The sequence below is a fragment of the Telopea speciosissima genome, chromosome 6, assembly GCF_018873765.1.
Source record: "Telopea speciosissima isolate NSW1024214 ecotype Mountain lineage chromosome 6, Tspe_v1, whole genome shotgun sequence".
Lineage (NCBI taxonomy): Eukaryota > Viridiplantae > Streptophyta > Magnoliopsida > Proteales > Proteaceae > Telopea > Telopea speciosissima.
The window spans coordinates 66,938,997-66,966,453 of record NC_057921.1 but is presented as its reverse complement, the minus strand read 5'-3'; the positions used below and the strand labels follow the sequence as shown (position 1 = coordinate 66,966,453).

Below are 27,457 nucleotides of genomic sequence, written 5' to 3'. Positions count from 1 at the left end.
GGATCTGATGTGTGAATCATCATTGGTGGTATGGGACGTCAAGGATGTTTGCTCATCAGGTTCGACTTGCAGTCCTATATTTGTTGTGTGTGTGTGGATTCAATTTCCTGCTCATTGGGCTAGTGGAAGCTCACCCCTCGGGGAATCCTTCTTTTTAGAATGTGATGCAGATTATATGGTACCAGTGGATGATAAAGGACCTAGTAAAGGATGTGGATGCGAAGCTGGTCTACGACCGTTGATGTTTATCTTCTCCTTGTTGTTTTCGATATTATATTGTTGGATGTATGTTTCATTCCTTTCTCTGTATTTATAAAACAATTTCAATTGTATTAACTTTTAAATTCAAGGATAATCCACCTTATGTATTTATTACCATTGTAGTTATTCTCTAAATGAGGATCAATAGTCTTTATTATAAGTCTTCCGTTATTCTGATAATTGATCTGATTCTCATTTATGACTGTGAGGTAAGCCACTGCGTCCATGATCCTGGAGGCGGTTTAGGATGTTGGTAAGCATCCTAGTCATACCCTTTTTATTATATTTTATCCCTTGTCGGGATTGGGGTGTGACAATAATAGAGTCAGGATTTTCCAAAGAACCAACAACAGAATTAGAAAAGGAAGATTAGACTAAAAAGCACACCAACATTTGGATGCCATAATTAAAAACAATAGTAAAATAAACTTACCGGAAGGCCGCATCTGTTCAATGCAGTAGCAGTCATCCAGGTTGCCCACCTTGCCAGCATTGCAACAACACTCTCTCCTACAGAATTCCTCATTCTATGTTTGGATGTCAGCATTAGGCAGTACTGACCAACACTCGGGTCTAAAAAAACAGCATTGTTGGATAGGAGAGCAGGCTTCTTAAATGCCAAATCAGTTTCGAAACTAAGCAAGCTCAGAAATGATTGAGGATAATTCCCTAATGTCCACTGCATATTAAGGAGAGTTGTCATAGAAAAGGCCAAGACCTATAACAGTTATCCACATGAGCAGATTCTCCGCAAAAGAATACAAAGAACTTTTATTATCTATTTCCAAACCTCAAGAAGACTTGAAAGCCAATAGTCCTGTTTCTCAATAGCAGCAGGAAGCAGAACCTTTGATACAAGATGACACTCTAACGGTCCGCCGTAACCCTCAAGAAGCCGACAAAGAACAAGAGCAAGCTGCTCATCCCCTAGAGTTTTGGCACAGATAGTGACCGCAGAAGAAGGTTCACCTCCAAGTAGAAAGAAAGCAATAGCAAGATCCAGCTGATGTTTTCCCAATAAGACATAAGCATTTTTTAAAGCAGCTGCCTTGTTTTTCTCCTCCTGAAACAAAGAGCTTAGAAATCAGCGCATATAATAAGATGGAGCTGAAATTTAAGGTAAAATCTCGGATTAGTTTATCATGTCAATATCACATGTAGAATGAGCAGAACTTTGCAGTGTGCACTTTAAAAATGAATGATAAAATAAAAGTGAGGTTTCTATGGTAGTAAACAATTTCATAAACCCAATAGGCAGAATGCTATACATAAGGAAATCATAATTGGTAACTATATGAAAACAAAAACACGAAGTTTCAAGGGTAGTATCAAACAGGGTTTAAAGTATCGATTCGTATCGTATCGTATTGGTAACGGTTGGTACCGATACGTCTCCTTTTTCAAAAATGGACCGTCTCGGATGGTATCGACATGTATCGACCGCTACAATACGATACAACCGATATGTATCGATACCATCAATATGTTTGGTGAAGGGGCTCTATGGGTGCTTTAATATGTATTAGTATGTATCAATACGTATCGATATGTATCAGCCAATATGGTTCGATACATACCGATACCATCGATACCGTCGATATGAACCAAAAAAGCCATTTTGAGTCACAGACTCGATACAACACACATTCTGGAGGAAAAAAGAAGGGCAACTCTCAACCGAGAGTCTGAAATCTTCCATTTAACCAAGTTTTTTCACACTTTTGGAGTTGGGGCTTCTAATCTACACTCAAAAACAAATCAAGGAGTGCTAAAACGTCATCCTTTTGCATCATCCAACAAGCTGAGATCAGAGATTGAAGGAGACTTCATAGAAAAAGGTAGGTTTTCTGAAAAAACTTGATCTTGTGTAAAATCATGGTTTTTAATCTATTGATTTAGGTAAAAGTAAGTTAGTTGATGCATCAAACTCTTCATGGCAATAGACTATTATTACATGTAAGAAACCTCATCCTTTATAACAATTTCAATTGAATGCACTTATACATTGCTCTCCATTTTAGTGTTTATGCATGATACATGTTATATATTGCTTATTTATATTGTTTTTTGCTCCAAAAGTGTATTTCCATGTGTATCTGCAGTGTACTATACGTATCTCCGATACAATACAATACGATATGATACGTCTCTAGAAATCACCCTGTTCATACGATACCTGATACCGATACTTTAAACTTTGGTATCAAATATCAATTCAATGTCAAGCACCAATGAAAAATGGAAGGACCTTAGATGACGCTCAATTCGGAGATTTCTATCAGAGCTGATTCATACATGACTAAAAATGACTAACAGACATCAGAAAGTAACGCTAAAATAAGTTATCATTATCTTATCTGGCAAAGTCATTGAAGAATCAGTTTCAATAAGCTTCTTCTTTGTTCTTTTAGTTTATTACTTTATAGGTAATGCTCATTGGACAGTAGTGGCACGTTCAAAGTCATAATGAAGGCAACACAAGCATCAGAAAACTGTTTGGACATGTTACTTCTATCAGAAGTATGGGACTCGATTCATATTTTGATCCATTACCCCCAACAGATTCCAATTTCAATATGATTTTTCAGTATAATTAGTCTTTCAGTAAAGATAGAAAATTATATGTGTTGGAATATGTAATCCAGAATACCGTGGGGGGTATTCTGGTCCTTTTGGGGTTAGTTTATTTATTTTGTTATTAGGTATAGTCGGCAATGTGGGTTTTAGTCCCACATCGCCTAGTTTAGTCTATTTGTAATTACCTATCAATTGATTAATTCAAGTATTTCACAATTTCCATCTTCTCTTTTCTCTTTTCTTCTCTCTAGAGTTACTGGTTACAAGTCCTAGGTTTTCTACATGGTATCAAAGCAGGCAGGGGTCACGGTATCGAGTCCCCCTGGGAGCGGGCAAGTGTTAAAAAATTATTTATCCACCCGTGTCCCCCTTTGGATAGTCCGCCGTGTTAGAGCTCCTGTATGATATACATATTGTTTCCTCCCTTTCCTATAAGGTCGGCCTTTTAAAGGAAGCGGTTTCTACATGGTATCAGAGCTAGACAACCAGTGACTGATTCTCTGCAAGATTGCCGGTTTGAGAGTCGTTTCAAGGTTCTCCGATTTATGGAGAAACCCTAGTTCATAAAAAAAGGAGAACTAGGGTTTTGTATTGGTTTCTTCTTCTGGTTGTTTCAGCACTGCATGCCATCATTCTTGGTCTGCATCGCTGCTACTCTGGAGTTTTTTGGAGCTTCGAATCTGCTATCATTTTCTGCTGCTGCTATGTTCGGATTTCCATGGTTATCATAAACTGTTGCTCGAGTTTACTTCTGAGTCGAAGATTACTGATTTTATTCACTAGTTCCGATCAAATTTGCAGTCGATAGTTGAGGAATATAAATTTGCTGCTGAAATTCCAGGTTACTTGTTATTTCCTTCGATTTTATTGATAGGGCTCTGGTTCTGCTGAATCCAAGATTGCTACCTCAAGTCGATGCTTTTGCCACTGCTGATTCTTCTAATCCACCTCTTTTCCGCCTCTGGCTGTCGCTGCTATGGTTATAGTATTTCTGGATCGAAGGATTGGTCGATGGCTGCATCGATTCTGCCCAATTTTTTGAATCAGTTATGTACAACAACTGGGAGATTGTAGATTGGAGTTTTTTTGCACCTTGGTTCTTCTTTTTTGAAGATCGATCAAGTCTCCCCTTCTGGAAATCCCTGCTTGGTTCTTTTGAATGCCATGAAATTGATGCTTTGTTCTTGGTTCATCGATATATTGTGTTGATCTGCTGGAGAAACCAGATACTGCAATCTGACCTTGATTTTATTCTCTACTGAATGCGACTTTGATTTGGAGTAGCGAAGAAATCTCCCTGTTTGCTATCAAATTGAACTACCAGAGCCTTTAGAAGAGATATTGGTATGGTCGATTCTCAAGTTTCCGCCTCTGGTTCACGGTGGAGATGGGAGACCGCTGCTATTCTTCAAATCTCAGGTTTCCTTTTCCGCTGGATTTGCTGGTTCTGTTGAGTCGTAAGGAAGGAGATAACATCATTCTCTATGATTTTTTTATTTTATTTTAACCTAATTTTCCCATATTACCCCCATCTTATGTCACTATACTCATATCACGTTAGCTCTTGTTGACTCCCCCTTCCTCACGTTTCCTTTCTCTTTTCCTTTTCAGTTTTAACTTATTAGGTATTTAATGCTACTAGCCTACTACCTAGTACCCTACCATTTATTATTGTCCATCCTTTTTATGATTATTTACATCTTGCCATTAAGAGTTTGCTCCTTCCAAGTATATCCCCCATCACTATGACAATCTGAGATTCATCACTGGATAGCTATTGAAGATCGTTGAAAGCTACCTTTTTTGGAAGACATTCCAGTCCCAGTTTGCTGATCATGTCTGTCCAAGTTTTGAAAATCTATTTTTTCAAGTTCTTGAAGGTTTATTTGGGAGCTGCATTCATATGTCAAACTGGATTCTGTTGCAACTTAGTTTTTTTTTTCCATTTTGTTCAAGTTGGGCATTAGTACCTTGTATGCGCCAACTTGAGGGGGAGTGTTAGCATTATTTGGAGTTCTTTTTTCTTTAGTTCAAGCTGGATCTTCTTTCTTTACTTATTTGTATAATCCAGCTTGAGGGGGAGTGTTGGAATATGTAATCCAGAATACCGTGGGGGGTATTCTGGTCCTTTTGGGGTTAGTTTATTTATTTTGTTATTAGGTATAGTCGGCAATGTGGGTTTTAGTCCCACATTGCCTAGTTTAGTCTATTTGTAATTACCTATCAATTGATTAATTCAAGTATTTTACAATTTCCATCTTCTCTTTTCTCTTTTCTTCTCTCTAGAGTTACTGGTTACAGGTCCTAGGTTTTCTACAATATGCATACCTGAAAATTGCGTGACAAAAATGCAACCATAGGCTTGTCCTTTTCATCTCTGCTGATCTTAAAAAGACCAGTCAAAACTTGAAGTCTATTCAATGCTATATATAAAAGAGTACAATCCTTTGGATCTTTCTTCTTTAAATATTGTAATCTTGCAAGCTTCTCCATCTACATCATCAAGCACCCTGTGTCAGAAAAGCAAGTGTACTTCTGTATGCAACAAAAAAATACACCATATACTCGTTAAAAGGTTCTGTGATAAAATAGAAATATTTAGAAAGTCACAGACAGAGTCTAGAGAGAGACAAGTATATTTAGCTCTAAGGAAAGCAATAATAACTAGCAAAATTCCAGCCTTATTCAATTACAATGGCTCAACCAAAAGCAAGCCCCCTTTTTCAGTATACATCATTCGTTTATTGTGTAGATAACAAGTTAGAGGAGAAGACCACAATAACCATACTAGGTAAATACAGCAAAACAACCGTCACATAACTGTTAGAGCCAGACCAACCATACACAATCTATCCCAATTGATTCTGGTGAGTCCAAACTGAAACAATGCTGTAACATTACTAAGTTTGCTATGATAATAGAAAATAAGATTTAGAAAATTAAAAAGCAAAGACATGAAAACATCCTATTTCAGGAATCTGAAGCGTGAACAATACTTGATAAGAGTTGTCAATATGTTTTGAGAAGACTGTCACTGATGTCAACAAAATGGGCTACAGCTGCAGCTGTTTGGAACTTATAATAGAAAGGGATCCGAGGATCAAACACTTCAGAAGAAACTAAATTGCTTTTTGGGGTTTCCATGAGGAACAAACCACAGTAGTTTCTGCTCAGATACAGTGATATTTACTAGTTTACTAAATATTAATGTTCACATTATGTCTATATCAGTTATTCACATTTTACAAATATTTTAATCACTCTTAGATTATAGACTATAAATACTATTTATACACCCCTTATTCCCCATGAACATCACATTGTCAGCCAGGAACCCCCACATAATCCCTTACAACAAAGAATGTTTAACACAAAATCAATGGAAGATAATATCTGATAAAAGGAACTGATCCTCATGTTACCCTTGTACGCAGTTCTGCTGAATTAGTAAACCAAAATCCCACACCCAAATTCCGCATTTCCTTCCATGAGGGTTCATTTGAGAGAAAAGACCTAAAGAGATTTTCTCGACAATCAGAGTGGAAGGCCCATCCCATCAGCTCGGAGTCAACAACCAAATCTTCTGCACATGCAGATCTTCCAGATCTTCGGAGAAAATAAAATTGCTGAAACCTCAATGCAACCCAAAACCTTCAAATGAGAATATAAGGAGAAACTAAATCAGAAATTATCACTATTATGAATAAACAAAACATTTGCAACTGAAAAGATCAGCAACAATAACAAGAATGTAAGAAAAGAATAATAGGAAAATGACAAGAAGTCAATAAGTAGTTGATGTTGATTTACATAGACACATACACATGCCCACATATACAGAGAAGAGTCCTTCACTGCACTGATGTCCAAGTTTTTCTATATTATTATGCTAAAACAAAGACAAACCGCCAAATTAGACCAAGTGAACGGTCAGAAGTTTTATTTTTATTTTTAAATTAATTGCATACAATGCAACCATAGGATTTCAGACGTTAACATCTGCCATCAAAGGCAACCTTTAGTCTCTCATCTGTATTTGCATGTTTAGCTTGCCTCAAGGAGGATAAAAGAGGTTTGACGGTTTTGACCATTTAACATCTACACTTTATGTAGTCATTTTTGTAAGTCAAGAAATTTAAAAGATAGAGAATCCAGGCCCACAATTAACTTGGGAAGCAGTGATGAAAAAGATATGAAAGGCTTTGGGTTGACGACAACCACGGCTATAAACAGAGTTGAATGGTGAAACAGGACCTCTATGGTCAAAGCCATTTGATTGGGAGAAGAAGTTGAGTTGAATTGAGGCCTAGTATACTCTAAAAGTTCCCAAAGGAGAGGCTACACAAACTGACTGGATTTGACAGAAGACAAATTCCAGTCTTTTCCACTGTTAGTAGCATACATACCACAAAATTTAAACAATAAAAGCCCATAAAATCATTTTCTCAATCTTTGAAGCAACCCTATATGCAACTTTCACTGGGCTTTGGAAAGTCCTCTCATTTAGCAAAGCATGAGAGACCAGACACTCATCTCCCTTTTTTTTTTGTTTTTGGGTCAGACACTCATCTCCCTTGAAGTGAACGGTTGTCCTCTTCAAAACCATAATAACTGAGAGGAAAGAGAAGGCATCACTCTGCCCATCCCTATAAAAGAGAATGGAAGTGCACCAGTAAGTGAGGAACTGATTCAGCAGCACATAAACCACAGAGATAAACATTGGGAAGACAAAAAGTGAAAAACCCTCATAGATCAAGAGCTTAAGAGGCTTACAGCTAGAATGCTGTATTTAGCATAAGTCCATAAGTAGTATTTGACCTTGGCCGGAACCCTTCATCCAAATTTAGCATCCAAACCAATAGATTGGCCAAACAACAATTTGATTTCCTCTTCTAGTAGAGAGAAGAAAGTTTTTCTGACCGGAGAGAAGACCCATGCTTTTGACAAGGATGGAAATCAAAGGCAGCTTCTTTTTTTTTTTTTGGGTGAATAAAAAATTCATTACCAAAGAGAAAGAATACAAGAAGCCCCTAGAATTCAGGGGGAGAAGAGGAGAGAAGAGAACATCCTACAATACATAGGGCTAACCGTCCCCCTAGGGGGAGGGGGGAAGGAGAGAAGGATTTGGATTTGCAGCTGACATCCACAGAGATGGAATCCCAAATCTATCTGAAAGACCTAGAGTTGGTAGTCCATCTCCTAATCATAGATCAAGAACTCGCGAGATCTCGACTCGGTTTTCCAAGGGGTTGAGACGAGACTTAATACGGGTTCTAAAAGTGCAATATCTCGGTCGAGATCATGGGGTCGACCCAGATCTCGACCCATCTTATCCTTTAAAAGTCTTGTAACTCGACAGAACTCAAGACATCTCGATCGAGTTCTGTCCAGAACCTCTTTTCTTCCCCTGTGAAGGCTGTGAGCTCATTTTACCTCCGGATTTCAACGTACAACCAACCGGAGAGTTGATTCAGCTACAAAATTGAAAGATTCATCTCAAATTTGAAGCATTTTTCAAAGGGGACTTGGCATATGTTGATGACAACTCTTATATGATTGCTGTGGAAAACTATGTGCAACAGTACAACAACACTATGACATGGGAAGACTATGTGGCACTAGTGGGGACTGAATGCGTGATTCAATCAAATTTTATGATGATAGTTGTAACATTGTTAAACAGTTTGATGTATCACTTCAACATTTCTAATGCTTATTTAAGTTGTTTTACATTAATTGAATGTTTTGATTACTTTCTATTACTAAATTATGTGTAGAGTAGGGTATTTTAGTACGTCGCCGCCTACCAACCTAGGGACGGAAGTGAAACTCCTATTTGGACTTTGTTTTGGCAAAATCTGATAGTACCATTGTGTTTAAATGGCCTAAAATAGGTTGACTATCAAGTTTCAGACCCAAACTAGGTCTAAAACCCACCGAAACCAGGTTTCGAGTTGGAAAAAAAAATGCACCAACTCGACCGAGATCTCGAGATCTCGGTTTTTCCCAGGGTCAAGTTGGGGTCGAGTTCCGAGTTTTAGTACCTTGCTCCTAATGTTGTACTCCATCCAAATATGCGAAATGGTAGCCCCAAAAGCCAGCAAGGCGATTCTGTCACAGTGTGAGTTACTCCCAAAAGATTGGAGTATCCACTTCCACTCTCTCTGAAAAGGCAGAATCCTTCTTCTTCAAGGCCAGCATTTGATGAGGATTCCAGACCAAATAGAAGCCGAGAAGGAGCATTCGAAGAACAGATGATCAATAGTTTCTAAGCCGTTCCAACAAAGGCAGCAAGCAGGAGAGACACTTAGATGCCAGTGAATGCGGAAAGATTGAGTTGGGACTTGGGAGACAGTTTGTAAGCGTACGCCAAACACAAAAGCTATGTCTTGGAATGTGCCCTTTGAACCAAACAGGCGAAACAGCCTTGAATGAGACTGTTTTACTATTGCCTAATTAGGTTTTCATGTCGAGTTTGGCATGCACACACAGAGTTAAAGAAGGGTGTCACATTTATTACATGAGCTGCTTTTCTTTAATTGTTCATATGTAGTAGGTGTATCAAGTTCGTGCTTATGTGCTCTGCTCATCAGTCAACTTTTAATTTCATGACTCTTGTTTATTCCTCAATGTATTGGTTTTTCCAAATTTTTAATAATAAGGAATCAAATTAAATATGAGAGGAAGGAGTTGACAATCAAGATAAATAGTTCCCGGTAAAAAAAAATTCACAATTTTTTCCACACAGAAAAATGAATTCATTGAGTAAAACATGACAAACTCTAGCCTATCTGTTACCCATTATAAATCTTTTACATATTATCCACATAATTCTGCAAAAGGAGCCATTGCTTGGTGAGATGGTAAAAGCTCAAGCTGCCAACAAGAAAATATGGGTTCATGTCTAACAATGACAATGTGTGCAAGGAATAACAAAGGTAGGGCCAACCGCAATCTACCCCTCCCTTAGCCATGCAAAAGCAGGACTCGCATCCGGTTATGGCACCTTGTCCAGAGTCCAGAGAATTCTCAAATGTGTTCTGGTTGAGAATACACCAATTCGAATTTCAGCCACAACTAAAATTCTTCACACAAGGAACCATGGTCAGGATTTTTATTTTTTTTTTCAAATAATGCAATGTACAGGGCAAGATAGAATTAGGTTATGGCAAAATTCCATTGGCTATGATCTTCTAGGTGCATAAGGATTCTTCAAAACTCTTTTAGCTTTTTTCCTCTAGGTTCTTAAGATAAGGTTGCAAGCCTATCGCCACCATGGTTATTGGGTTGTCCCCCAATATATTTTGAGTTTTTTGCTGCTTAATTGAAAATATTCAAGAACGGGTTAATAGCTGACAGATTTAAAAACTTACAAAAAAAAAAAAGCAAAGGGTGTTCGAGTTAAAATAAAAAAATTACAAAATCCACTATCCAAGAATACCTTCGACCAGGTTCATCAAGGCTGTCATAAGCTGAAGAACATGAACCACTGACTTCACCCAAAAGATCTATAAGTGCGAGCATTTGCATCCTCTCACTATTACTCATAGCCACAAAGTCATTGGTTTTCTCCAAAGTTTCGATAAAGCTATTGACTTCAGATTTTGCTGAGGAGAAAGTAAACATATTATTGGTACCATTGACAGTTGAATTATATCCACCAAACTGAGTTGAGCTTGTCTCAAATTGTGCAGAAGATGAGAACATTGAAGCATCTCCACCCCATTGTAATCCTTTATCACCCAAACTTGTGGAGAAAAGTTCTTCAAAATACTTTGACAAATGTATCTGGGGAATGATAAGACTACCATTCTGACAGGTAACAGAAGCATTATCAGATTTAAGATATTTCACTAGGTGCTGTATGGCAATATATGCACGTTTCCACTTCCCTGAGAACAGTAAGAGTCGGATGATTTAAAATACTTGAAATCAGAAAAAAAATATCACCGACATAAACTTACCAAGTAAAATCTTTACAGGATGTAGAATGTCAGGGCAAAGAGATTTGTACAATTTAGTCCAAAGACCATAAAAATTAGTGAAAAAAAAACGTGAACACTAAGAGTATGTGGTCTCAAATTTGTGGATCTGATAGCCGCATGTTCCACAGAATAATGCAACTGCCATATACTTTTCAAAAAAACTAGGGTTTTTTACAAATGCCCCCTGAAAATGCCCATTTGTCCAAATGCCCCCTACAACTTTTCTAATTGTAAACTCCCCCCTACTTTCAAAACACTGTAACACTTTAGTCCAGTCCGTTAATTTGGGACGTTAGACGTTAGTTTCAGAAAATCTAATGACCAAAATGCCCTTCTGATAAAAACCCATCAAAATTAAAGAATAAAATGACCAAATTGCCCTCATCTTCCCCAAATCGTTTAGGGTTTCAAACTGAAATTTTTTTCCCCAAATCGTTTAGGTTACCCAAATTACTCATCCAATGTTTTGTTTAACGAAATTATCTAAACTAAATGCAGTTTCCTATGATTGCAGAAATGGATCCCAAGACATTTTTGTGTTTCAGAAAAAACACTCATCTTTTGATTCCCAAGATTGTTATTTCCCTCACTCGTGTGGTATTTCTGTTGGAAACCTGCAGGGAACTAACATCCGCAACTTGAGCGGACTCAAGCTTAACCACCAAATCGACACAAGAGCTGAACATGGATGATGAGGGCATTGACCCGTGGACTACTATTGCCAACAGAGCTTTTCTGGAACTTTATTAGATTTAAATATGGAGAAAGAATCAAAATCAAATCCAAATTAGTGAGAGCTAGAGGTGAGAAGAGTTAAGGGAAGCCGAAACTTGAAAGTTCTTCTCTGCTCAAAGAAGAGCGAAGGGCAAAAGTTGGTTCTTAATAGAATGGGGGTTTCTCTTTCACAGGAAAACCATTCCTCTTTTCTCCCTGGTTTACCCTTTAATTAAGGCCCAGAGGAGGAACTTTATCTCATCTACTGAGGTCCTTTATTTTCTTGGTAAAAAACTTTTGCAGAATGAGGCAGGTAGAGTGTTAGTATTTTGGCATCCAAAGGGTGTGTGATAGTGAGGTCCATAATAGAAGATTCATAGAAAAGAATACACATAGAACATGGTTAAGCTTACATGGCTTGTCCGTGTGAGAGGTTTCACTCAGGTACACCTTTGCCCATTTGAGGTTCAAATACAGGGTGGCTTCTGGGGTTACAGAACATTTGGTGGGATGACCTGGACCTGTGATATTGTTCTTCTAAAACAAAGATTTGTGGTATCTGACAAGGATGTTCTTGAATTACAGAGATTAATTACTTTCAACCCCTTTACTGGATGATGCAAACATAGTCTGCTTAAAGCATCAGGTCAAGGATGAGATTAGGATTGTCCTAGATCTAACTGTTGAGATAATTGCTAAACGATTTGGGGAAAAAAAATTCAGTTTGAAACCCTAAACGATTTGGGGAAGATGAGGGCAATTTGGTCATTATTTTTAAATTTTGGTGGGTTTTTATCAGAAGGGCACTTTGGTCATTAGATTCCCTGATACTAACGTTTAACGTCCCAAATTAACGGACTGGACTGAAGTGTTACAGTATTTTGAAAGTAGGGGGGATTTTGCAATTAGAAAAGTTGTAGGGGTGCATTTGGACAAATGGGCATTTTCAGGGGGGCATTTATAAAAAAACCCAAAAAACTATCTCTGATTGAAAAGCTTAATATTGTCTATTTCATAAAAACAAATAGATAATTCATTTATTAACAATAAATTAATTCATAATGTATTGAATCAAGGAAAGTTCTTCCCATTTCCAACAAGGATAAAGGGTCTAAATTCATACAATCAGATGGATGGGGGTTGGGAGTAAATTCCAGACTGGCAACTCCAAGGACCATTGTCAACTCCACTACCTGTACTCTTCTCTCTAATACATTAAGAAACTAACTTAATTCAAATGCATTATCATTCAAAAGGATTGTTCATTTTTTTTACTTTATTCTGTTTGACAATTAAATTCAATAGTAGGGTTTGTGTAGCTGACATGATGATTGGTATTATATAGCCTGACACCAAATAACAATGCAGCAAGCATGTGTGGTCCAGGTGATAAGGTACATCACAACCATCTCACCAGTCAAATTTCAGCCCCAAACAGGTAACAAGTCAATTTTGTTACTTGTTTCGGACTGAAAAGTGGCCAGTGACTCAGTGAGATGGGTGTTGTGTACCCTCCCTCATGGATCCAGCCACGGTGTCAATCATAGTTGTCAAGGCGACGCCTAGGCACCCTGTTGGTGGTGCCTTGGGTCCAGGCCCCCTTCAATGCCTTGGGTCACCCAGACGCCGTGACAACTATGGTGTCAATTAGATTTTTCCTTATTGGAAGTTATTATCTTTTTACTCATTAATAAACACCTTCATTATAGTTACAACTCGCTTTACGCACTTAAGTTTATTGCGTTCATTTCATAATACATTTTTAGGGACTGAATATGTCATCATCTCCAAAATTCTATACCTGTAATACTCTTATTCTCCACTCCTTGAGGTATACTTCAAAAAATCCATCTTCTCTGATTCTATCTCTACTGCTACCACCATTTTTGCACATCAAACCATTATTCATACCCTAGTATCAAACATGACTGCCATTAAAGACCCTGCTCAGTGTTCGTCATACAATTTGTGGTCTGTGACTGTTTATCAAGTACTCTCAAAATCAATTCAAACATCCATTCAATCTCAGTAATGAAGAACTAATAAAAAATCTTAATCAGAAACTCAGTATAACATTAGATCAAGGATATGAGTTTACCACTCAAAAGAGAAAAGGGAAACAAAATCCAAATCAAGATCAATATCTGGGATGGTTCATTTCAGAGAGATTTAAATTATACGGTATCAAAAGAAACCATGACAGAAAAAAACCTGTTCGAAAAGAAGCGTGTAAAATAAATTCCTTCTGTAATAATGGAAAAGTTGAAAACTAACTGTCTGATAGGAAAAAAGAGGCAGAGGCCAAAGGGCTGTTGCATTCATCCATAGATTGGTATATGTACTCTTGAACTACTCATCAGGAAAGATATAGATGTTTCTATTGTTTATGTATCTGACATTCAAGTTATCTCATCTTGTTCCACTTGTCATGCAGACCGTTTCTTAACAAATTATAAAATGATTTCCTCAGAATATATTTTAATTATGGTATCTTTTACAGAAAAAGTGTACATCAATGAAGGGTGTCAAGTGTCAACTAGACAGACACCAAGGAAAGAAAATTAAAGGAAGTTACCATCCTCCAGTGTATTTGAGTGTCTGATGGACAATAATTCTAATTAACTTTAAATGGTTTTCTCACAGATTTCTTAAGCTTGAAACTGATGTAAAGAATTAGACAGTAAAACACAACCAAATTAGCATACCTGCATACATATTGAAAAGGAGTGCCTCAGGATTATAAATAGGCAAAGATCCACCCAATTTCTCTGCAACTTCTAGCATGTTCCACCAACCAATTTTGGGTGTTAAACTATATTGTTGTTGAGCCATTGATAGAAAGTAATTGTTGAACAGAGAATCAATTTTTGCACTCTTCAACCCAGGCAAAATGGAATTCCATCTTTCACCCCTCTCATCAATGGATAATTCTTCAACATTACAACTATTGAAGTCAGTAAAAATTGCAGAAAGCATCCTTGTATCTTCTCCATTCCTGCAAAGATGAGGATCATCTTCAGCATATTTTTTATAGCACCTAGCTCGATATTCCTCATCCATATGGAATGACCACTGACTGAAGTGACAAAAGTATCTCTCATGAAGAAGAATAGGTGTTGTCCTGGGCCCCCAAAGGAAGTCTTGAATAGCTGGATTAGTACGAGCAGATGCAAGACAAAACCAAATATGCATGTCCAATGATTTTTCAGACTTTACCATATGACGACCACAACGTCTTTGAGCATATACCCGCAACTCATTTTGCATGCAAACGCCAAGCAGTAATTGACCATTTCCCAAGGCTAACCAATTTAGAGCAATGACAGCCCCATCCAAGGATATCTTATCTTCCACTAAAAAGTTTCCACCACCTATGAGGCATATGGAATCCCATATATGAAGAGTGCTTACATTATCTAAATGGCCTGCCTTGCTGATGGTTGCAATCTTCCTACCACAATTGGAAAGCGACAATGCATTAATTGGACCAGGATGCACGCAAAACATCCCCACAAGCTCCCAGGGTGAGGGAGACTTCGCAAGATGTGGAGGTGATGATATTGCAGGACCACTTCTCCATAGTTTTAGACTTCCATCCAAACAGCCTGTAGCCATGTGGTATGCAGCATATTTCCTGCACAAACCATCAGGAGAACTCCAATTTTGTTGTACATATGGCATCAGTGTACCTGGACAGACCACAGCCACGGTTGTAACTTGGTCAAGGTTGTGAGGATCTGGAAACATTGATGAGCAAGGAACAGCAACAACATAATACCTTTTCCCAGCAAAAGCATTTTCATGTACCCATGCGCCATTTTTGGTGTCAAAACTACATTCACAGATGCTTTCAGATATATCCTTAGAGTGTAAGGTAACTTTCCATGATAAAGCTTGAAATTCCTTCATCCATACTCCTATCAACATAAAATTGTCAAACATGAAGGTTTGCCCAGAGTCTGAAGGCACAGGGATTGCAAAGATGTTGGTGGGTGCATCACTACAGCTATGACCAAAGAAAGGGACTGTGCATAACCTATGACATAATATTTTTTCTTGTTCACTTTCAGAAATTTTAATAATGAAGCAATCAATTCCTTTAGAATGTCCCATAAGAAGAACTCGGTGCTGATTCAAAACTGACGGCGCCCATCTCAGGCTCTTATAATCCAAAGATGAAAAATTTGGGACTAAAGTTTTGCCTAATAGTTTCCATGAATTATGACCCACCATTGGCATGCCCAAACTGTAACTGGAATCGGTATAAAGTGACCAGAAAAGAAGGAAACCATTAGAATCCAAAGAAACAAGAAGTTCATGTTCGCAACTATAAGGATGTAGTGCAATTTGTGAGATTCTTCCACTATGACCATCTAGACTTAAAACTCCACAAGCAGAACATGATAAGCAGTTCTCCTTTCCAGACTGTTTTAAAGATCCATCTTCCATATCATTTGATGACGGAGTGTATAATTGTAACCAGCTCATGGAATTACAAGGCAATAACTGAATCAAAGAGCATATGACCGGTGGACCAAAGAGTTGACTCCTCATTGTAATGGCTTTAGTGAAAAGTGGTAGGTTTTTAGTATTTGAGTCACCAGTACCATGAAGATGATTTACTTCCGTACCCACTAACAACTCTCTCTTCCATAGAGTCACTCGTGGGAACCTTAATGGTGAAATGTCATCAAGGCAGTGAATAGCCCAGAAACTAACTGATATTCCAGGCCCAAACCCAATTAACCACTCACACCTGCCAGGCTGATTATTCTCTTTTCCTGTTGATAGACATTGTTTTGCTCCACCTGTATTAATCAAACCCCTGAATTCTACTGCCCATGTCACAAATATATCTCTGCCCAAGGTTCCATTCATTGACTGGTTTATTTCAATTACAGCAGTAACATGAAATGATCGCCTAATGTGCTTCTGATCATTGGCGTCCTTACCGGATTTTTTAGCTCTTCCACTATCAATCTCACTCCACAGCCGTACAGTTCCATCTAAGCAGCATGTTAGCAGAACATCTTTTTCGGAATGCAATATATCCTTCTTTGACTGTGTTCTAATTAATGGCCTCCACTGAATCATTGAAACAGGCTGAGGATGGTGTAACTCAGCTCTCAGAGATCCATGCTTCACATCATTCTGAAAAACAACTACACATTTACTTGCACCATCAGGTAGAGAAGATGAATCTCCATTGTCTGATACACCCAAAGATGCTGCAATCGCTGCAGGCCCTTCAATTGACCAGGTTGTAGAAACCAGAGTTTGAGGCTGTTCTGTTCTAAATTTCCATACTATTTCCCAGCTCTGGCTATTCCTTTTCCACAATGCTACATCAACTCCCACTGCAATTATACCATCCCCAGAGCCAGTCCATTTGATGGTGTCCACCGTAGACGAGTGTAGAAGTATTCCAACATGACTCCAACAAAAAGAACCTGAAAATGAGAATAAAACAATAATTTAAAAGAAATCAAAGGGAAAATAATTATCTAGAAGTGATAAAAAAAAAAAAAAAACTGTTCAATAATCTCCTCCCAAGCAAATGCAAATAGATGCACAAAATCAACTGATGCAGATCATCCAGCATTCTTTTCAAGTTATCCAAACCATTCATGAGGCCCATCAATTTTTAATCTCTCATCCATATTCTTCAACAGACAAGCCTCCATTATTTTGTAATAAGATTAATATTACCAATTACAGAGTTATTTCTACATACTACAATATCAAACATCTCCATAACTAAAGTAGAATAAATCTGTCACAGCAGTACAAAATTTCAGTACACAGAAGCATAAAAGTATAAACAGCAACCAAGGATTAGGTACCATAGTACACACTATAGCATGTACATTTTAAAAGTATTCTCTGCTGTATATTAAGCATTAAGACTGCTGAGTAAAAGCATCAACAGCCAATACACTTGTGATATGTTTCAGTGTCCAAATTTAAAATTGAGAAACATCCAAAAGATATAAAAGGAGTTGGTTGGAGCGGCAGAAAAACCAACCAGATAATAGTTTAGTCCAAATTGAATATGGATACACCTTCACATTGGTATGATTCAACTCAAAATCGACAAAAAAAGGAGCAATGAACTTGAAAGAAAATCAGCATACCATGAGTAATTCGAGAATTCCCTGAATACAAGCAGACACAATTCTCCACCACTGCCGCCAGCTCACCTTCCGAAGGGAAGGACGGAGACCAAGCAACAGCCTTTACCAACACAGACTCGTCAGACGATAGCTCGATCACTTGCCGGAAAATGGGACCAATTAGGCTTTCTTCCTTAGAGAGCGGCGAAGGGAAGTGGGAGATCACGAGAAGCGAAGAAGCACCGTATGCGATCCATGAGAAACCAGCAAAGTCTGGTAACCAATCAACGGCCGAATCTGAGCAATTCGGTATTTGAGGAATTATCTCTGATTTCATGAGTTCCAGTGGCAATAGATCGGAAATATTTACATCGTTAATCTTCTCTTCTTCTTCTTCGCTAGATTTATTGGTGGCAGTACTGTGAGTTCTGCTGCTGCTGCTTCTGCTTCTGCTTCTCTCTGCCATCGTTTTTTACTCTTACGAGCGAAGTGGCAGAGGCGAAGCTCCGAGTTCGACTCGGCTTGTATATGCTAGTGAGTTGGTTATTGGTAGTTGCAGTGCCGAGGAAAACGGCATTTAAAAGAAAAGAAAAACTTTCTATAAGTCGCTACTCCGGGTTACGACATTTAAATCGTGACTCACGCACACAAGTCGTTACATCAATGTCGTTTCCGAGATAACAAATTATAGAAAACAGAGAGAGACGCAGACTCGCAGAGAGAACAAATCGAGGGTGCTTACGGATTTAAGGGCTTCAGAGGAAGAAAGGGTCGGAGCTTTAACACGCGGGTGACAAAAGGAATAAGGAGCTGTGAATTTCTCGACAGCTCTCTTCAGCCTTCAATAAGGTACTTCTTCTTCTCTTTCTTCTTATTTTTTGGATTATTCTTTCCTTTTGGTTGTTTATCATTTTTGTTGGTTTCAGCCTCGAATTATCTCTGTAGATCCAGTCAAAGAAAGCCAATCAGTTGAAGGAGAATTCGATAATGGTAAAAAAAAGAAATTTAGTGAAGCATTATTTGTGGAAAAATTCATTTACTTTTGAGAGGAAATCAGGGAGTTTTTCAACTTGTTTATTTATTTTTTGGATGTGGCAGTCTGCGCTTTTCAATTTCCATTCGTTTCTGACGGTGGTGCTGCTAGTTATTTGCTCCTGCACTTATGTGAAGATGCAGTTCCCCACCATCCTCGAACAGAAAACTGGGTATCGATCAACCTACTGTATTGATATGTTTCAGCTTTCTAGGGTTTAATTGTGTTGGTATTCACAAATACTTCATGGTTTTCTATACCATTCTGCCAGGATCTCTTAAACTTTATCATTAATACAGCGAATTCAGGAAGGTTGAAAATTCTTTGACTGGATCATCCTTAATTGCTTGTCTAAACTTTGATGCTTGGAGATAACTGAAGTATATGTTGTCCTTAAAGTCATTTGCATTGCTCATATAAACGGAAAATTGAAACTGAAAGTTCACAGAACTGTTCGGCTCTGTCTGGTTGCAAGGCAAAGAGAAGGGAAGTGTATTTAAATCAAATCTCAAATGGAAACTTTGTAATCATTACCTAACATCGTTTTGTAATTAACTCCAAAACGTGCCAAATTTGGGTATTAAATTTTACTTCATTTTGCAATCAAATTCCTTGTATTCTATTTTCATTTTTAAACTGATTTCCCTTCCATTCCCTTCCCTTCCCTTCCCTTTACTTGCAATCAGACGAAGCTGTCATGGGCAGACAGAACTCTCATGCCAGAACTGGAGCAGTCACTGTGTATTAGAACTCAACTCACTGAGACATGCCCCAACTAATTGAGGGTGGCTGCAGAAGTCCTGTTCCACCATTCCACTCAATTAAGTCATTTCTACTCCCATTACCGTTAGCACTCGTTTCTTCTCTCTCTACTGTCCCTTTAACACATACAATGTACACCATATCACTCCTCAATATTGCATGCATTCTCCCTAATGCATTCATTGGGCTTTGTTGCTCATGGCAGAACCATCTTAGTCAACTTTTCCTCATCTCGTTCCTATTTGTGACACTCCTAAGTTCCTTGACTATTTTAATCTCTGATTCAATCATTCATTGTTTAATATTGTTTGTAGCCACGCGCTGTATATTAGAAGTTATGAACCCTAGGTTTTGATGTCTACAAATACTGAGTGGATTAAATTGTGCTTATTTTCTAAATTAAGATATTTTTGGTTTGATGAATTGTGAACCTGGCAGGTTTCGAGGCTTCTTTTGGAAGGCTGCCAGAATAGGTAAGTTCCTTGATTCCTGATTGCCTGTATATTAACTTTGTCATTGTCCTTGTTATGCTTGTACTAAATTGTGTATTTCCTCTAGTGTGATCATTTTTGTTTGCTTCCAAGAACTAAAATTTCAGCATTTTGGTAGTTCCTCACTTCTGAAAAATTTTCAGGCAATAAAAGTCAGTGGAGTGGTCTTTATGTTGTCTGTGTTCATGTATCAATGGCCATTTTATTAGAGCTCTAGGCCAATAACCCCCTATTGTTTGAATTATGGAGTTTAAAGTTTTTTACCTAAATAGTGGTTTTAGCAGAATTGCTAACATTGATAGGGAATAGATCAGAATGACCAAAAAAAATACATTAGACTTTAAACTGTTAAGTTTCAGTGGGTTTAGGTGCTTCAGTCCAGTGGCCAAAAACCGAAAGTTTGAAAATTTCAGGCAAAAACTCAATGAAATACAAAAAGCTATTGCCATATTTTTTTAGTATGATACTCAAGTTGGATACGTGATAAGTGAGCATGAAATTGTCCAGCTGCCTCCCTTAAAATGCTTCCATCGAGTACAGTGTTGATGATCAAGTAATTCATCATTTGAAACTTGGTACCTTCATCAGCTTTTATTTTAGTAGTATTAGATCCATTTCTAGATCACCCTTGTCAACCTTTGGAATACAGAATCAGATAAAGAAGGATGGGTAGGTTAGTAATGATTAAGTACTTGGTCCATGCTCTTAATTACTGAACTCTAAAGCCAGGTAAAATGTAGTCTCCTTTTCCCTCTCAGGCCCAGGCCTCGGCCTCAAATCAACATAGTCTGTAAACTGATTTGAAGCATCTCTGATGAGCCCAGTGATACTTCCGACAACAATAAGATGAGTAAATATGCGACACACTCACTGATGCAGACTGATCAGATCAGCCTGCAGGTAATGGGCCCACCAATGGAATGGATGGCAAAGATCCCGAACTGATGGGTAGTATTTATATGATCTCAGGTCTAACAGTCAAATATGCAGTATCCTATTACCACAATAAGATAAACAATGTTGCAGATTTATTTGGTGGTCAAAACTAGATATTGATTAGAATGGAGAGAGAGAAGCTGGGAATCAATTTGGGGTTGAGAGAGGGCATAGGACAGTGGGTCTAATCTGTTAATGGAATATTCAGACAATTGTCAAGTAATTGAAATGAGAAAATTCTTACTAGATGGATGAGAGAGAGAGAGAGAGAGAGAATAAAGCCAGGGAGGGAGTCAATTTGCTAAAATAAACAATCTCAAAATCAGATATCATATTTCAATCAATCAGAGTTTGGGGGGGGGGGGGGGAGGTTGGTTACATATTTATAGAAATCAAAATACTTGATTAGGACTCTTACTAGCCTAATATATTTAACATTAAGACTCTTAGACATTCTAATTTTACTAACAAGAGGAAGACTTAGCAAAGAAACCAACTTAGATTAGTATTCTTAAACAATTCTTAAACTTGGACTCTTGATATGGAACCCACAACTGACTAATTATTCAATGAAATACTTTTTCGTGCATCTCTTTAAACCTAAGTTTTGGGCTTTATTTCTAGTGCATTATAATTGAAAAGGCCAAAAAAAGTGAAGCCCAGACCAATCTATTACTAAAACCAGGCTTTTTTTTATCTTTTTGTGGAACTAGGACTACATTACACACACCTCCCCCAACCCCCACTCCCTACCCCCACCCGCATACGGTTAGGTTGTACTTCAGTCTAGGTTGCAGGGGTACAGTGAGTCTCCTTGCCTATACTTGGATGTTTTGTAGTCCTCGTACATCTATCTTTTTTATGATTGTTTTATGGCCCTCACGGTTCCCTTTTTATATTGAAACAGGTGAACGTTTGAGCCCATGGGTCGCTGTGGGATGTTTCACGATGGGCATTTCGATCATAATTTCCTAAGCATGAACCTCTGTTTGGTTGTATACTTCTAGTAGCTTCCTTGATTTTTGTGTATGAGGAGCTACCCACCCATTAAACCCGTGTGGTGTTATACAATTTTTTTGTGATATAGATGGTATTGAGAAATGATCTGTTGTAGTATCCAAAATGAAAGAAAGAAAAAAATCTACATGGGCGTTGTCCCTTCAGACTAGATGGCAATTTGCATTTCAAGAAAATGATTTTTTTTTTCCGTAGCAAAAAAATTGGTATCTTATACTTTCTGAAACAATCTTGTGTGTAATGTTTCCTTTTTTGCCTTTAATAAGTGTGGGTCCTGCTGGAGGACTCCAGCTCCTCTCTCATTGCTCACTGGACCTCTACGCTCACTAGAGAGGGTCTTAAACCTATCTTTCATTCTGTCTGTACAAACTGGATTCAAATATTTGGCTTTAAGACTGATGCATGAGATATCGATGATTTTTCATAGATTGGAACTTTCAAAAGCTGTCCAAGGTCATTCTTTAAATTTTGATGAAGTATTTCAGCATGATTCATCTAATCTCTATGCTCTCCATCAGCTTCCCCGACAATCTGGGTTGATCTCTACGATGCACCTTGGCTTAGTAGGATTCCGAAGTGAATCAACGATTGTTGAGTAATTCTTTTTCGGTTGGATTGTATCTTCTTTTGGGTGAATATGGTTGGATTGTATCAATAGCACAGAAAACTAGTCCCATTCTTACTGCCGATGCCTTTGCAACCAATGAATCAGATTTTCTGCCGGAGAAAGGGTTGCTCAGGCTTGAGCCATCAAAGCTAAAACTAAAAACCTATTTTTGTGGCCTCTCCCAACAAGTATGTTTTAAAATGAATCGATGAGGATGATGTTCAAAGAGGGAGCGAGGACAGAATTCCAATATTAGACCAAATGAGTTGCCAACAATGGTGCATGTCTTATTGCCAAATTTGAATCGCGTCACCATCATCAATATTTTCCAAGAAGAAAAATGAGCTTAGAAGAGTTTATGATACATGAGCTGCGAAAGCTTAGTAGAGAATCAAACAGCTCTTGCCCAAGTGCATTGGAAGAAAAGATGTTCCATGATGAGGCTCTTGATGATTACAAATAGAACATCAGGCAGGAATATTGAAACCTTGCTCAGCCAAAAGTCGGGCGTTCAGTACCTTTCAAAGCAAGAAGATAAAAACTTGAACCTTAAAGGTGGTGTGCTTTGATGTGCCAAATTTCAAGGAAAGAAGGATTAGCATAATAATGCTAATGTGTCAATCTGATACTAAGTCGGTATGCAGAGGCAACTGAGATATTCCTAGATAAAATTTCTTTCCATATCCACTTTTCTACAGTTTCAAATAGTGGTAAATGTATCTGGTTGATTTCTTTCAATTACTTCTTGGAGGGAAGAATAGACGGAGAAGTTAAATATTCCATTGCTTAGTTCCTTAGTGGATGACATCTGCTACTGAAAGGAGGGAATCTTGAGGGATTTGAAAGAGGCTCATCCCAAAGCTTTGTCCATGGGTAAAATTCTGAGGTTATGATCCTCGTTTACCTCTTTGAGTGACATTTTAGGGAAGTCCTACCTAAATTCTGTGGAAGGCTTCCAGAAAAACATTCCCAAACTGTAATTTAACTCTCCTAGGAGCTAGTATGAAAAGCATAACAAGAGCAAGTGCTCCTTTGAAAGAGTACAAACATCAATTAAATTGAGAAATTCAAAGCCTGATATAAGTGAGCCACATTGTTGACCAGGGCCAGCAAAAAGAAGAAAAATTGCGGGTATGGAGAACTTTCTGCTCTTGCAAAACCCAATTTATTTCTTTTTCTTTCCACCTTTTCCAGATTTGGAGTGTCCGGTTGTTGATGTTGATGCAGGTTCCTGTTTCTTGGTCCTCCCATGGTGTCTGGGGACCATCTCTGCAATCTGGAGCATCAATTGTTTTCCTGCAAGATAATCATCACAGAATAATTACCAATCCGTTTGTTTCCATGTAGAAAAGCAGAAAAGGAAAATGTTCCCCTAAAATAGGATTTTCCACTGTTTGTTTTAACATAAAATGTGAAAAATGACATTGAAAAGTGAGAAAAATTTTGATGGAGGAAAACTTTCTTGTAAAATATCATGTGCATGGAAATTTTACAATGAAACAAACAGGGCTATATATAGAAGAAAGAAAAGATGTGCTTATATATACAGAAGAAAACAATAAAGAAACAAAAGAAACACGAAACTGTGCAATCACAATTCACACAGTAGTGAGGAAGAAGTTGTATGGATTGCATGGTTCCATTAATACATTTCATTTTAATTTTCTTGGAAGGGAGGCTGGACCTCCAGTTTCTCACTGAAAAATGCCCAACAGAAGGAAATATTAAACAATCTTTAAACCAATAGGATTCCTTCACGAATAATGTGCAAATGGACTGGACAAGCAGTCCTTTTGTGGTTTTTAGTAATCCTATGTAGTCTAAAGGAGTCTAAAAATGAAAGGATAGTCTCAAAAACTTTTCTTCCTTTTTCAATGAAATTCCAGCTTCCTTTATTTTTTTTTCCTCTTATGAAAAAACCAAAAGATTTCATCAAGGGGGGGAGAGACAGAAACCTAAAGAATTGGGGGAGGGGGGAATCCCTGGGGAGTATGAAAATACCATAGAATGCTGGCCACAAACCTATAAAAAAGCACAGAATTAAAAAATGTTGGCCAGACCCACAGCGAAAAATGCAAACAAAGCTGGCGGTTGGCCATTGCAATGTTCTAGAAAAAGAAAGAATGAAGACTGACAGAGAGCCAACAACGTCAGGATTCAAGAGATCAAATTGGAAATCCCAGAAAGAGATGAGATCTATTGCTTTTGGAGCAAAGCAATCATCGATGCTGGCTAGCAGCCTAGCAACATCCCTCAAAGATCCAGCAGCATTTCCTTTCTGAAATAATTTGAGGGCAACTAAAATCAAAACCCTTTGTGACAAACACACAACCTGGAACCAGTACCTACAAGTGGAAGAGAGAAGATTTATTGAACCCACTATAGATTCAGTCTACCTATCATGGTCTGCCAATGAACTATTTTTAACAAGTAAAATCAGAGTCAAACTCTGTGTAATTTACAAGACATACACACGCACAACTAAATCTAACTAGACTCCAACCAGGAAAACTAAAGAAGACCAAACATAACACAATAGGAACACTCCCTTATCATGACTAAACGCAGTACATATCTTAACACTCCCCCTCAAGCTGGTGTGTATATATCAAAGGCTTCAGTTTGGAACAACAAGAACAAATATTAAAAGCAGCACCAGTCTTGAACATAAATAGCAGTTATAGACGCCAATAAGCATATAGAGAACTTCATTCTAATAGAAATACCAACTCAAGCATATCAATCATCAACAGCAAAAATAGAGAAAAATTTTGTGTCGAATAAATCCAGCCAGAAACGAACAAAATATGTGATAGAGAACACCAATTCGCAATCCAAAATATCATATCAGCAACAGCAACATCATAAGCTCTTCCCAAGGAAGCCAGGTAGTAAATAGTAATCTACACAAAGAAGACAAATAAAAGTGCAGTATTCAAAGGCTACATCATAAGCCTATCTCAAGGAAGGCAAGTAGTAAGACAGTTAAAAGTGCAAATATCAATGCACTTATGAGCCCCAAATAGAGGTCACAGATAAAATTGCAACATAGGTTGCTGCGAACCAGGCAAAAGTGTAGTATAGGTTATTGTGGACCACTGATAAAAATGCAATATAAGTTACTGTGGACCACTGATAAAAATGCAGTATAGGTTATGGCGGACCACTGAAAAAAATGCAATATAAGTTACTACAAACCAAGCGGCAGCATTAGGTTGTTGGGGACTAGACAACATTAGGTTGCTATGAATCAGACAGTAAAAAGTTGTTGTGGATCAGATAAATTGCATTGTTGCTGAATACCACAAGTAACAATCTTCATAGATAAAATTGTTGTTGAAGACACGAGCAGATGACATGAACAAATAAATAATAATAATCTTCAACTAATGAGTTGAGTTGAGCTGAGCAAATAATAATCTCCGATCTCCCCCTCATGGGTAGCATTACACGAGGACAAATTATGTAGAGGATGTAATAGAGAACAATCCACCATCATATGGCAATAACAACCAGCATCAAGAAGGATGAGCATCACATAAATCCCATAAATAAGATCCAAATAAAATAATTCCAATCACCCCCTCACGGTAGCAAATAAAATCCCAGATAGGCCAGATTTAAATAAATCTGAGCAAATAAGCTCCAATAATAACAACCATCATGCCATGCAAGTACCAATCTTCAAAAAATTGCAATCCCAAACTGATGTGATCTAACGGTCCAAGACCCTAAGTTGAGTGCTAGGGGCCCACAAATGGCAACATAAAAATAAATCTGAGCAAATAAGCTCCAATAATAACAACCACCATGCCATGCAAGTACCAATCTTCAAAAAATTGCAATCCCAAACTGATGTGATCTAACGGTCCAAGACCCTAAGTTGAGTGCTAGGGGCCCACAAATGGCAACATAAACTAAATTATAGTGGCAAAACTGTAATTTATAGCAAGCTTACCAAGAGGAATGGAAGGATCGTAATTAACCAGAATGCCCAAAAGGGGTACGGGTACGTAAAAGATAATGGCAAACTTGTAAGAAACAATCTCATGTTCACTATCATTCGATCAACATGAAAGATTAAATCTGTCTGATCATGCATCAACAAGAATTAAGACCTAGTGGGCACTTCCAACGCAAAGGACACTGGGAGGAGGGAAGAGTGTTACACTTACGTGAAGCTATAGCCGGATTATACAAAGTTCCATCTTCTTTTTTCAGCAATACCCTCACTCTCCCTCTTTGCATGAAATCACGTGGATATGCCTTATCAATCTGTAAGTATAAAGCACCATGAATTGTAGATATAAGTTGGCAACCTTATTTCACATACCCCATGTCATTTTCATTAAGCAATTAAAGGGTGTAGAAGGGAAGGAAAGGAACCACACAAAGAGTTGCAAATTTGCTAAAAGAATGCAAGGGGACCATCAACCAAAATTAAATTACGGAAAATGACTAAAAGACCTCGATTACAGACGGTAGCTTAAGATAGTTGCAGCAATCACCGATCTCAACACAAGTGGGATTTTCACATGCTTTAGTAGTGCTAATTCTCCGTCCTTCGGCTATAGTTTTCTTTGAATTTATATAGATGGGATAAAGCACAATCCACTTCTTTGTATTAGGCAATGCTCCATCCATACCTGATACAAAAAGCAGACAACAATATATTATAGAGCTAAAGCACTTAAACAAATGCTGTAAGGATGATTAGACATTGTCTTCAAAGTTGAAGACTGAAACAATTCTCGGAATCGACATGCCACAAAGCACCATCAAATAAGAGGGTTGAATAGAAAGCTCGGTTAGTTCTTTAGGATTTGTGATCCAAATGAGTTGAATCCTGACATGGCAGAATTCAAATTGTAGTATGGGTTCTGATGTTTTCGGAAACAGATAATGACCGACTAAATGTGGAAAACCCTAGATCATGGCAGAAAACAGCAAGAGGAGATCTC

General features: G+C 37.9%; 3 protein-coding genes across 4 annotated transcripts in view; 1 reads left to right on the top strand and 2 right to left on the bottom strand.

The window, feature by feature from the left end:
- Nucleotides 1–18,116, bottom strand: part of LOC122664110 — a 29,899-nt gene extending 11,783 nt beyond the window's left edge. For both annotated transcript variants that reach the window (XR_006333286.1, XM_043859809.1), the window contains exons 1-7: nucleotides 17,672–18,116; nucleotides 14,243–16,987; nucleotides 10,280–10,730; nucleotides 6,261–6,489; nucleotides 5,167–5,331; nucleotides 1,052–1,324; nucleotides 695–940 (exon numbers count right to left, since the gene is read on the bottom strand). Coding sequence is in view for 1 of the 2 variants with exons in the window: in XM_043859809.1 (XP_043715744.1) it covers nucleotides 695–940; nucleotides 1,052–1,324; nucleotides 5,167–5,331; nucleotides 6,261–6,489; nucleotides 10,280–10,730; nucleotides 14,243–16,987; nucleotides 17,672–18,116 (4,554 nt within the window). In the remaining variant the exon portion in view is untranslated. The remainder of the gene's footprint in view (nucleotides 1–694; nucleotides 941–1,051; nucleotides 1,325–5,166; nucleotides 5,332–6,260; nucleotides 6,490–10,279; nucleotides 10,731–14,242; nucleotides 16,988–17,671) is intronic.
- A 364-nt stretch (nucleotides 18,117–18,480) lies between these two features.
- On the top strand, nucleotides 18,481–21,985 carry LOC122663955 (protein kish-like). The gene is made up of 5 exons (XM_043859625.1): nucleotides 18,481–18,499; nucleotides 18,577–18,640; nucleotides 18,749–18,855; nucleotides 19,884–19,918; nucleotides 21,780–21,985. Exons 2-5 carry the CDS (start codon nucleotides 18,638–18,640, stop codon nucleotides 21,845–21,847), a joined length of 213 nt encoding a protein of 70 aa, XP_043715560.1. The 5' UTR covers nucleotides 18,481–18,499; nucleotides 18,577–18,637; the 3' UTR covers nucleotides 21,848–21,985.
- A 1,418-nt stretch (nucleotides 21,986–23,403) lies between these two features.
- Nucleotides 23,404–27,167, bottom strand: LOC122663818 (signal recognition particle 19 kDa protein-like). The gene is made up of 3 exons (XM_043859468.1): nucleotides 26,964–27,167; nucleotides 26,672–26,771; nucleotides 23,404–23,792 (listed from the first exon to the last, which is right to left on the bottom strand). Exons 1-3 carry the CDS (start codon nucleotides 27,138–27,140, stop codon nucleotides 23,662–23,664), a joined length of 408 nt encoding a protein of 135 aa, XP_043715403.1. The 5' UTR covers nucleotides 27,141–27,167; the 3' UTR covers nucleotides 23,404–23,661.
- Between the last annotated feature and the right edge of the window lie 290 nt (nucleotides 27,168–27,457).